This window comes from Engraulis encrasicolus, chromosome 2 (assembly GCF_034702125.1).
Source record: "Engraulis encrasicolus isolate BLACKSEA-1 chromosome 2, IST_EnEncr_1.0, whole genome shotgun sequence".
Classification (NCBI taxonomy): Eukaryota; Metazoa; Chordata; class Actinopteri; order Clupeiformes; family Engraulidae; genus Engraulis; species Engraulis encrasicolus.
This window is the reverse complement of record NC_085858.1, coordinates 23,619,956-23,632,361: the sequence shown is the minus strand read 5'-3', so window position 1 is coordinate 23,632,361 and position 12,406 is coordinate 23,619,956. Positions and strand designations below refer to the sequence as shown.

The window sequence follows — 12,406 nt, the reverse complement described above, 5'->3', positions numbered from 1 at the left end:
CAGTGCAGTAATTTTAACGGCATGATCTAATGAAGGACATACAGGGCTGGTTTGGACAGAGCAGGGGTTCCACCCCTTTCCAACTTAGGGCCCACTTGAAATGTCCATCTCAGCCAATAAACAATAAAACTTGAATAAATAGTACAGCAACACACAAAAATATTACACAAAAATATTATTTTGATTTTTAGAAAATTATTTCAAGGCCCACTTGGAAAACCTTCATGGCCCACCAGCTTACCCTAGTGTTGTCCTGATCCACAATGTCATTATTTTTTTATTTTTTTTTAAGTTTTTTTTTTAGGGCTTTTTGCCTTTATTTTTGACAGGACAGTGGTGGAGAGACAGGAAATGAGTGGGGAGAGAAATGGGGAAGGATCGGCAAATGACCCGAACCAGAATCGAACCCGGGTCACCGGCGTAGTAGCCCAGTGCCTTTCCGTTAGTCCACAGCAGGATCATTTAAAAAAACCTTTTACTTATGATATCATAGTATGTGTGAGACTCGATACACACAGTGACAGGAGGCCAGCTAGTGAGTGTGGTTTTTAACCCATATACAAGTAGAAGAGGTCAAGAGTGTCTTCATTGGCCTACTAATAGCCTAGTTGGCTAGGTCTTGATGTTATGAAATTAGGCTATGTTACGATCGCCTCCTATCTTTTTGAGGACTGTTTGTGTGTGTGTGTGTGGTATGTGTGTGGTATGCACTTTCTCACATGAACCCTGGACAGATTTGGCGCCGCACGGCAGTCTCCAGAGCTGGTGTGTGACCACAGTCTTCCAATAATCCACTTTATTAATAGACATAGCCAGTAGATGCATTTGCCATGCATTTCGCCAGCATGCTCAAACTCATTATGCCTAATTCATTCGACACTGCAACTGAACGGCAGAAAGTAGAAAATACAAGGGCGCGTCTTAGTATTTACCATCATGCACCACACTGTTTTTGTTTACAAATTCTTCATAAACATGTTCTATAAACACACCAAATAAAACCGGATCATATTGTTTTTACTTAAATTGCACATCTGTATCATATTTTAACTTTGCTGTAGGAATTTTACTTTTAGAAAAGTGACTTTAGTAGGCTACAGTACATGTAGGTTACATACATGTACCCACCAGAATAAAACTTTCTGTCACTAGTTAAGGGTATATATAACAAGAATCAGCCTTACTCATGCATGAAAGTAATATGTTAGCATTTCTTCTGTCGATTTGGACATTGTGCACATTGCAGTAAGTGGCCTGCAAGGAAGATAATGTGGCCTGCGACGTTAATAACGGGTTTGGCCTGAATAAAAAATAAATAAAAGCACGTCAGGCCACCGGGCAAATGCCCGGTATGCCCTATGGCCAGTCCAGCGGTGTGTGTGAATGTGTATATGTATGTATATTTTGAGAGGGTTTTGAGTCAACTACATATTTGTGATACTGCCAATACTAAAAAAAAATACATATTGCTCATATAAGGCATTTAATATTCTAAAAGGATTTAAATATTTTTTTAATGAGATGTACTGTCTGTATACTATGTCCTAGTGGGAGTGCAGATATTGCAGGATTAGTCGTAGTCGTCATAGTCGTCACTCCAGGTAACACTCTTGTTTTTGACGCAGAAGTCCAGTGTGATGACGTACGCTATGCTAACGCCATATATTACACAAAGACAAATGTAGAGCAGGAATAAAGCCAGGTCCAACTTCTCAGCAAACGCCCTGTACTTCTCCTCCTTCTCCTCTTGCTGCCTCTTGGCCTTTAGGATATACGCCATGCTCCCCAGTGAGTCCTCCTTGATGGTCTCTGCGGTGTTGTCCTGGTCTCCACCAATGACTCTTCCATTGCCTCCTGGAAGAAAAGGGGTAGATTGTCACCTCACAATTGTGATGTGTTAGAGTCAGCCACTGCCTAACCACAAAGACTGTTTGGTGCATACTCTCTTTGATACACTCTGGGTCTTTCTCAAATGCAAGGCCAGTGTCCTTCCAAGTGTATCAGCCTAATTAGTCACGCCCAGTGATTGGATACTTTTTGGTGAACTCTACAGAATATCCAATCACTGGGTATGACTAATAAAGGGTATCCAATCACTGGGCGTGCCTACTTAGGCTGATACACTTGGAAGGACACTGGCCTTGCATTTGAGAAAGACCCTTTGTGTCTTGAACCTGGTGGGATGGGAAGTGCATTCATTTGCTAGCCTGGTAAACCAGCGCCACCCGCTGGACGCCAAAGTAATTACTCCGGTCTCACATTTAGGCTGGTTTATCAGGCTATTCATTTGCCCTTTTTTATAGACATTGTAGAGTACACCCTACACAGGTTGTCACCAGTGATCTACAGCTGTGTCTCTCCCATTGGGGAGTCAGACCTATGTTCCCACAGCCCATTGGTCCCACGGCCCATTGGTCCCACGGCTTATTCCTGCTGCTCCATGTTCCCACATTTTAAAGAAATTATTCAAATATAGGCCCTATGCTATACAACTCCATGTTCCCACATTTCCAAGTAAACTAACAGAACATACCTTTGTAACATCGGGACTAAATTTTAATTAACATAGAGCAGCAGGAATGTGCTGTGGGACCAATGGGCTGTGGGACCAATGGGCCTAAAAAATTATGTTAAAAATCTTAGTGATGTGGGACCAATGGGCTGTGGGAACATTAGACACGCTCCCTGTTATTGGAAGCCAAAGTCGCACGATATCAGTGGGACCCAAGACTTAAAAAGAAAGAAAAGAAAATCCAAAAAAGGCCTGCCTATTCACTCCAATTGGTTGTTTTTTTCCAAACTTGGATTCCATGGAGGGGCACTGCTTATAGGCTAAATGGAGTAGTAAGCGCTCCAATTAATCCATTTTGTCCTGGAGCGACATTTACGCTGCATTCAGGTTCTTGAGATTTGAGCTGTTTTATTAAAAATATGGGTAAGTTAGAGCTGAATGAACACATTCTAGTGCAAAATGACGGTTCTAGCTTTTAAATGAAAATTATTTCATGTTTTTATGTGCTGCGGAGGCTGAGATATTTCGGTTTTAATAGGGAGAGGGCACCTTTTCCCCAAAAAGGGCTAGGCTAAAATGGGTTAAGCAAGTGTTTTATGAGGGATACTCATATTGGAACAAGAAGCTGATTTGTCCTCCCTTCCTGATTCAAAAGGATTAGTGCTACTACACCTGACCAATCAGTTAAATCAATTGTTACTGTAGATCCCCTGTTGTCCACCTGGTATCCTGGTGGTGTGAAGACTAGTGCATCTCCATGATGGCCTGTAAGGGCTGTAATGTAACTAAAACATGTTTCATTTATATATAATCCACCAGAACCAATAAATCATGTTTGAGACAAATCAAGTTCCAAGAGGTCCAGGTTCTACAGATTCATTCATACTACAACTTCGTTAGTGTAGTATGACAGACTGACCATTCCACTGAAATGTTCTACAGTGTATCATCATCACCCATTTATCACCTTCTTACATTTCATTTGATGTACTGTTTAGGTACAAGACCTCACTGTGCATGGCATGCAGCTGTGATGAGAAGGACTGCACCCCTTACCCTGCTGTGTGTGGGTCCCGTCCAGGAGGTTGTCATCCTTCCCCTTCTTACAGGTACGCAGGCAGGACAGGAAGGTACAACCACCTACCATGTGGGTGAGCACCATGGAGCTGAGCATACTCTGTAACATCAGCAGTAGGCTTACCAGGTAATGGTACCCTGAGGTGAGCAGACAACAGCGTAGAACAACTCAATCGACATGCAATCGATGGTATGAGACTTTGAAAGCACCAAAAAGACATAATCCACGTAAAAACTTCATATATTAAAGGGACACTGTGCAGGAAATGGTCAAAAAAGGTACTGCTACTATGCTGATCATTGAAACTGTGTCGCCTATTGCCAAATTTGACCTTTTCATGATAGTGTACTAAGTAATAAACTAAAATGTTCTAGTATGGCCCAAGTACAGTCATTTTTGCAGCTAAAAATGGCTATTTCTGGAATAAATCTGGACCATGGAGAAGATCCCCCTTTTCATATATGAAAACTGCAATTTTTCCAGTCATAATGAATACTTAGAATTTCATGGTGATGGTAAATATTAATGAAAAAGCTAACATTAGTGAATGGGTAGCATGAATTCTGGAAATAAACAACTAAAAATCTCACACAGTGTCCCTTTAAATAATGTGGTCAAATAGACTTAGGTGCATAGAGTGGCCCATTGACTGTTCTGACTGAACAGCACTCCAGAACACCTCTCCTTTCAAGTTTCATCTTTTTATAGTCTGAGTAATGACAACATACAGTAGATCCCAAGTAACATGTGAAACTCCCTTTGTGTTTGCTTCTGTAGACTTTGTTTTACACAAAGCAAAACTAGTCAGTGTCATGTAGTGGTGTACTGTATCAGGGTTGGTCTAGGACCAAAAAACAGCCAAGGCATTTTCCCTAACCATAACGGCCCTTCTGTTGTGGGCTGGCCTCTACCTAGGGAAAAGAAAAAAATACAACAGCATCAGCCTCTGAAGAGTGTTAGACCACGGGTTGGGAAAAAGCCCCATATGCCAGATTACCAGTCCAGTCGCCTACTGTCAGGGCCGGATTAACGAACAGGCTAGATACGGCTGCAGCCTAGGGCCCTCCACCTGCCAGGGGGCCCCTAAACTGGTCCCAAGTGAAAAAATGCAGAATTGTGACAGGATGCTATGTTGAAAAATTAACCTGTCATGTTGAGTACAGTTGGTAGACCTCCGGCTCTGGTTACTGTAGTGTGAAAACAGACTCACGGAGCAAGGGGCTGCAGTCGTCCGTGTCGGGCAGTGTCTGTGTGAGCTGGAGCAGGAACATGGTGAAGCTGAGCACCAGCGTGACCTTGAAGCTGTTCCTCTCCCCGCCACCGAGGGGCAGCAGGCAGCTCACCACGTCTGCCAGGAGGAGCAGGACGCAGGGCAGGATGAGACTCACTGTCGGGTTGAAGATGCTGACTGACATCGACACCTGTCGCCATCAAGTACACAGAAGTACATAATGGGAGGAGACACAATCCAGAAGACGTCACATTTACTCTGTAAGTGTTGAATAAACATAGCTTTTTTAAAAATTGTGTAACAAGTAGGAGAGGCCATTTTAAAATGTGTGTGTGTGTGTGTGTGTGCGTGTGTGTGTGTTTGTGTGTGTGTGCGTGTGTGTGTGTGTGTGTGTGTGTGTGTGTGTGTGTGTGTGTGTGTGTGTGTGCGTGTGTGTGCGTGTGTGTGCGTGTGTGTGCATGTGAGTGCGTGCGTGCGTGTGTGTGTGTGTTGCCTGTTGGCCATCGATATAGAACATTTGATGACACGTTCAGCCATTTGGCATGGGCAGCCTTGGGACTTTTATGCTGTTCACACCATTTAAATTGTGTTGTACTGCCACTAACAGGGTGATTTGTACACTGCATGCCTGTTGTTCATGCAAGCAGGGTAGTCGACAGGGGGGGAACAAAGGGTTAAGGTGTCCTGGGCACCAGGGATAGAGGAGGCACAGAATTGGGTCCTCCTCATAACATTATCAGAGAGGTGGCCTTTCACATGACTTTGTCCCAGGCCCGGCCAAAGCTGTCAGTGGCCCTGCATTAAAGCAGCGTTACTTCCGTACAAAGATGGCTGTATACACTGCATAGCGGCCAGCTTGTACATACATTTAGCGTGTTGGTAAACTTCTGGCTGCGCACACAGCCAGGGATTCCAAAATGCTACGCGGCTAGGTGTTTATCATTGGAAGTCCCATTGGAACTCTGCACAGTGTATGACAAGAACCTGTTGTCTTGTCGACTGGCGGTTTTATCCATTTGCAAGCACGCTGAACTTTCGTGACACCATTTAGAAGAGCACACTATCATGTCGCTTAGAATCCTTTGGCATGCTCCCTAAATAATGCTATATTGTGTTGCAAAGTGTTAACCTCTGCTGACAAGGATGGGGTTTCACGATCGGAGCCTGCCTGGAAGCTGCAGTCACAAGCAATCGACATCAAACAAACATTGTCCTCATGTGTGATTGGAGTGATACAATATGACTTAATTTTAAAAGCATATGAATCGTGTCTGCTATATGTCTGCACCTGCAGCACAAATCAATCCATATATACTAGATGTGCAAATGCTTCCTTACATTAAGGTAGTGTCGGGTGCTCTCTCCAGTCAGTTCCACCCCATTGGTGATCCACTCAGATGTGGCTTCCGTCATGTTCACATATCCTGGGAATGTCAGATTCACCCCACATCCTGAAAGATAAGTCAAGTCTAGTCAAGTCTACTTCATTGTCAAAAATCCATGTAACAGGGTTAACACAGAAGTTTAAAATTGTGTTAAAGTAATGTAACACCACCACCCCCCCATAATATTTCTGTTTTTCTTTGCCTCAGACTAAAACTAAAAACCCTTTATTCTGCCTGTAGGGATTGGACTAGTTTATAGGCCACTGTTTTCCATGTTTGACAGTTTTATCTAAGTGGGGCATGCAGCGATGATGACGGTGATGGGTGGAGTCGGTATACCCACCACTCTTGCTTGTCCGGCCATTTAGGGGAACAAGGCAAGAGTCTGCAACAAAGGGGTAGTAGAAGAGATTGATGCTGCATTTGACTGTTGTGTCCATGACAACTTGGTACACTACAACTCCAGTGCTCATCACCAGCACATCATTGGTGACAGGATTGCTGGATACGCTCACTCTGGAAGAAACACAAACAAGCAAATGACACACTGGAACACAATACATTCTAGTTGTCAGACATCTCTGGTCTAGTAAACTTCACAAATCCTAGAGGCAGAAAATGTTTCTTGCCTAGCCGGTTGGTCTATCACTGCACACACCATCGGAAACAATCCAAATCTACTAGTGATGGGATTTTCGGCTCTTCTTTGAGATGCGGTTCTATTGGCTCTTCTTACTATGGAGAGCCGGCTCTTTCGGCTCCCAAACGACTCCCTATATATATGTCTACATTATTGATAAATTCATAGTTTTAATTTTATTTTACAACAATTTGTTTCGGTATTGACATTGTGAAGCACTTTGAGCAGTGTATGCTGTGTAAAAGCTTTTATAAATAACACTTTTACTATAATCAGTCGTTAAATAATGACACAACATTCCCAAATATAAAGTAAATTTAAAAGGTTTTAATACATACTATGTATTTCTACTCGCTGTCAGTGTGTCTGTAACACCTGCTCTGTAACCACTGGCACTTTTAGAGGATACACACAATGAGAGGGAGGGGAGAGAAGGACAAAACAAACAAAAAAACAAAAACGGCTCCCATTGGAGAGCCGGTTCCTCTCGTTCACTTCAAAGAGCCGGTTCTTAGAGCCGTTTCGTTCGCGACCGACACATCACTAAAATCTACACAAAATCTATCCTTCAGGAACTCCCCATCTGTGTGTATCTGCGTTTATTTTTCTGTTAGAATCAATGTAGCGTGTTTGGGAGCCCAGGGTTCCACGGCCCAATGGTTCCACAGCCCACATCAATGGACAATGTCCATGTCAATTAAGGGTTAGCAAGGTGATGACACAGTTACACAGGCCTATTACGTCTGGTTTAGCAGTTTGAATGTCAGCCGTTGGTACCAACAACCTTCAGCTTCGCCAATGGTGCAGTTCCAGACTATTCATTTCATGTTATAGTCTGGCTTGCCAAAAGTCCAATGGCATGTTCCAATATCCATACCCAGAGCCGTAGATAAGAAGAGTTGAAGAGTTTACGTGGGATTACGCTAGTGTTGCACCGATACCATTTTTTGGCCCCGATACCGATACCCGATACCTGTCTGTGCAGTATCGGCCGATACCGATACCATACAGATACCGATACCACCCTATTTGAAATGTATATATATGAAGGGCTGTATTGCATATACTTGGATGTAAAATCATTGCATGGCTTTGTCAGGCTGCTGCCTACCTTTGTGAAACAGGAAAAAGACTAATACAAAGTGAATCCAGCAAAACGTTTTATACTTTTTAAATACCTCTATGAAATAACTAATTTCAAGGCTGTTTGAGTGTCATACAAGCACCTGTAAATGGTAAATGTAAAAAACAACCCTATTTGTTGGTACTCGCTGATACCGATACCACCATTTTAGTGCCGATCCACCGATCCACCGATACTGGTATCGGTATCGGTGCAACACTAGTTTACGCTAGCCTCGTTGGGTCCAGCTAAACCCATCTCTGCCATAGGGCTGTGTTAGCATGGCTAGGTTAGGTGTACTGATTCTACAAATTTGGCCGTGCTACTTTTGATGTGACACAAGTCACTATTTAAGGTCAAGTAATTACACGATCCGTTGAAATTCTCTGCTTTCAAATGCGCAAAAGCGGTTGTTATATCAATTCTTCTCAGAGTCCCCCAGAGTCTATGGAAACGACTGTTACGTCTGGACCACGGTGAAGACTGTGCAAAACTGAATGGGGCCGCAAGGTCGGCCATGTATGACCATGTATGGTCAGTTTTCTCGCCAGTTTTGTCGGCGGACGTCCCCGCAGGTTTCTATGGCAACGCTCTAACTCTTTTTATCTACAGCTCTGTCTGTACCTAAGGAAGGAAAAAGACTAATACAAAGTGAATCCAGCAAAACTTTTTATACTTTTTAAATACCTCTATGAAATAACTAATTTCAAGGCTGTTTGAGTGTCATACAAGCACCTGTAAATGGTAAATGTAAAAAACAACCCTATTTGTTGGTACTCGCTGATACCGATACCACCATTTTAGTGCCGATCCACCGATACTGGTATCGGTATCGGTGCAACACTAGTTTACGCTAGCCTCGTTGGGTCCAGCTAAACCCATCTCTGCCATAGGGCTGTGTTAGCATGGCTAGGTTATGTGTACTGAAATACCCGAATGATGCCCTCAAAACGATCATTTTGTACATAATCTGGTTGTCCATAATAACAGGACAGTTTTGATCTGAAAAACGGGGTGAACAAAAAAAAGTCAACATAATGATCTGGGTTTTCTCTAATTATTGCATTTTGGTGGTGGGTATACTCTGAAGACATACGGCAACCATTTCTGTTAAGTGTAACAAACAGAACGTGATTGGAATGATACTTCACCCTTGACTTCACCTTGCTCTCTCTGAAGGTGGAAAGTGTAACCTCAGTACACAGAGCACAGTATGAAGTTGGGAACTGACCACAAAGCCTTTGACTAGTGTGAAAATTCACTTACGCATTTTCCACTGTGAGTATCGGGGTCCAAATCTTATTTTTTGGGAGGACCACACCACCATAGTTGTATGTCCTCCTATCCCAGGATAGATCTGGATCTACCCATTTCTGTTTTCAGGAAAGAATGTAAATATAATGTGGTGTGGGCATTAGAGAATGACAAAGATGACCCAACACTTTGAATTGTTTGACAACTTAAAAGTCTTGCACAACTTTCATGAGCATGACAATACATTTATTTTTAAAATAGAAAATAAACATTTCATGTCAACTTCTGCCACAGGCATTGCTGTGACACAACCTCTTGTTAGTATGCCCCTCATGTACAAAGTAGTGTAGACATTATGTTCAAGAATTGCAGGCATAGGATAACACCTACCATTACCAGAGACAGCTGACTGGAGAAATGCATCTTTTTGGTGTCCTGAAAAGCAAACGGACACAACCATGTTGGGCTACTTAACTAATTAAGACATACCAAGGAGACCTTACTATTTTTTACCAACATTTGTAAATGTTTTGTTTATGATTAGATCATTTATAAATGTTAGCAAAGTGTCAATAAAACTTTATGTAATATGTTTGTAATGTGAACAAATTATAACGAAAAATTATATTAAAAAATATATAATATAACAAAGAAGCATAGCCTATATAATAATGATGTGTAGAACTTACCACATATATGGTGGTGTACTGAAGAGATAGAATGTCGATTGTCAGGTCACAGGTTGGTGACTGTGGTTGTGAGAGAGGTTCCTTGGCTATTAGCAATGCGGCCAGGCACCGCCGAGTGACACAGGACGTATTGCTGAGGTCTGCCACTGTAGCAGCAACACAGATGGGCATCATGTGACAATGTATACAGCAAATATTAAGGCAGCACTTCCGTTTACATTTACTAAAAAAAAAATACAGAGATGTATAAAGCAGAAGTAGAAGTAAGCCTACTGTCACAACACTAGTAGTGTATTATGCCATACCATATTTCTAGTGTTGTAATTACATCTGTTACAGTACTTTTACATTTATGCACCATTTGCAAAAATATTACATAACAAATATTACACACATGATTCAAGAACATGCGACAATGTGTTCAGCAAATATTAAGAACAAAAATATTACACATGAAGAAAGCAAACGTTACAGCTAATATTAAACATTACATTTACAATATTGTACACATGTGACAATGTGCACAGTAAATATCAAGAGAAAACATTCACCACCAGTACATGGCTTTTGTGCTTATGAAGTTGCAATCAACACACACACACTAATAGTAATAATAATAATAATAATAATAATAATAATAGTAATAGTAATAATAATATAAAAATCATTATGGACTTGCATTGATGTATTCTTTCCCAACCACTGTCTTTCACTTACTTGCAATCATTTTACTCTTACCTGACACAAGAACACACAGAATGATTCCCCCTAGAACTTTGTGTAAATTCATTTTCGTACTCTCCTTCACCACCACAACAGAATGTGGTTAATTGCCAGATGAGTGCAGGCGCAGTAGATGTTTGATGTCCAGAAGACTATAGTCGGCCAACTCCTCACTTCTCCGTCCACCTGTGCACCTGTTCACAGGTGTGCTGCACGCTCTCTCTCCACAGAATCGGCTTGTGATTATGATGATTTCCCCTTTTTATAACTTTAATTAAAGCATGCGGCACAAACACACAATGCAACCTGTTTGTGTTGGGTAAACATCCATCCACCCACGCAACACATGCCAAAAGAGATGACGTTAAGTGCCCAATCGACATAAAAAGGGTAATGCTTTATGATATTCTAAACCTTTAACCTGATCTACACTCCCTTTGTAGGCCTCAGTGTTCAGCAATGGTTTGTTTATGGTGCTGAAAGAACGAGTGGTATTACTTACAGAGGGCTTCTCCACACATCATTGGTTGAGAGGGGAACCCGTGTGCGGTTTCAGTGAAGGCGCAGACAGTTGTTTACACAGTCCGGCTTTGCAGTTTGTTTAAGGTATTTGGATTATGAGTGAAAATGAGATCGCCCAGTCTGGTTACCTCACAGGTGAATGCATTTTGACAATTTGAAAGTGAGGGTGCACGCCAGATTGGGTTTCCTGAGGCGATGACATTGCCAGTAGTGGTGGAACGGTTCACAAAATTCACGGTTCGGTTCATATCACGGTATCAAGGTCTCGGTTTTCGGTTCTCTACGGTTCTTTTTTTCAGTTCATGATAAATGGTGCACTGGGAATATTAAACCATATTTACATAACTGCAATTATAAAGTGATGATGCGAAAGTTGAATCAGCTGTCGTCAACTGATGTGCGCTGTCTGAGTGTTCCAAATGCCCTCTTTCAAGTGGCTAATAGAATCAGACTTAGCACTAAATATCCTACATATGGTTTGTATAGGCTTATAATGTGAAAATGGTGTGATTTTAATTGTGTCATCCTCTGATTGCTCTTATATGTTAATGTGTTAATCAGAGAGACTGGATAAGATACTCCTAGAATCTCTGTTTTACATATTTTTCTGGGCAGTACATGAATTGCGGTTTGCCACGGACTGCATTTCACGGTTCGGTATGGTGTGTGAATTGTACGGTTTCGGTTTTCGGTTCGGTTTGTACCATCCCTAATTGCCAGACAGTCCTGACTGACAGGCATGCAGAGGTTGTGTGACCGTCATTGAGCAAAGTGGTAAATAACCTGGTGAATCTTCATAGGTTAAGGTTTTTTCGGATATATGTCAAGACGAAAGTCCATTGCACTAATGTAGAGGGGAAAATAGGAAAAGGTCGCATCATGTCTTTGTTTTGTCAGTTATACTTTATTATGGCCAGCGCCCTCGAAGAAGAGAGACAAATCTGCTTGGGTGAAGCCTTCTTCACCTTTGTGAAGCACATTGAGTTGCACCTGTGTATGAAATGCGCTATATAAATAAACTTGCCTTGCCTTGCCTTGCCTTTTTGAGCCCTTATGTAGAGAACAAAACTGCCCATGAAGACCCAGAGTCAAATCTGGCCTGGCAGGGCCATTTCCTTGGTCTGCACCGTCTCCCACACATTTACTGTAATTGCTTCGCTATCAATAAGGCTGCACAAGTCAGGTGATCAGTGCTTATTGACATTAATAGCACTGGTATTCCCAAAAGTCAAAATAACTTTTTTTCATA

General features: G+C 41.9%; 1 protein-coding gene across 1 annotated transcript; it reads right to left on the bottom strand.

Moving 5' to 3' along the window:
• Window positions 1-127: 127 nt before the first annotated feature.
• LOC134461403 (zinc-activated ligand-gated ion channel-like) lies at window positions 128-10,845 on the bottom strand. The gene is made up of 9 exons (XM_063214329.1): window positions 10,651-10,845; window positions 9,913-10,058; window positions 9,614-9,658; window positions 9,236-9,342; window positions 6,550-6,722; window positions 6,160-6,272; window positions 4,801-5,011; window positions 3,569-3,727; window positions 128-1,854 (listed from the first exon to the last, which is right to left on the bottom strand). Exons 1-9 carry the CDS (start codon window positions 10,700-10,702, stop codon window positions 1,571-1,573), a joined length of 1,290 nt encoding a protein of 429 aa, XP_063070399.1. The 5' UTR covers window positions 10,703-10,845; the 3' UTR covers window positions 128-1,570.
• Between the last annotated feature and the right edge of the window lie 1,561 nt (window positions 10,846-12,406).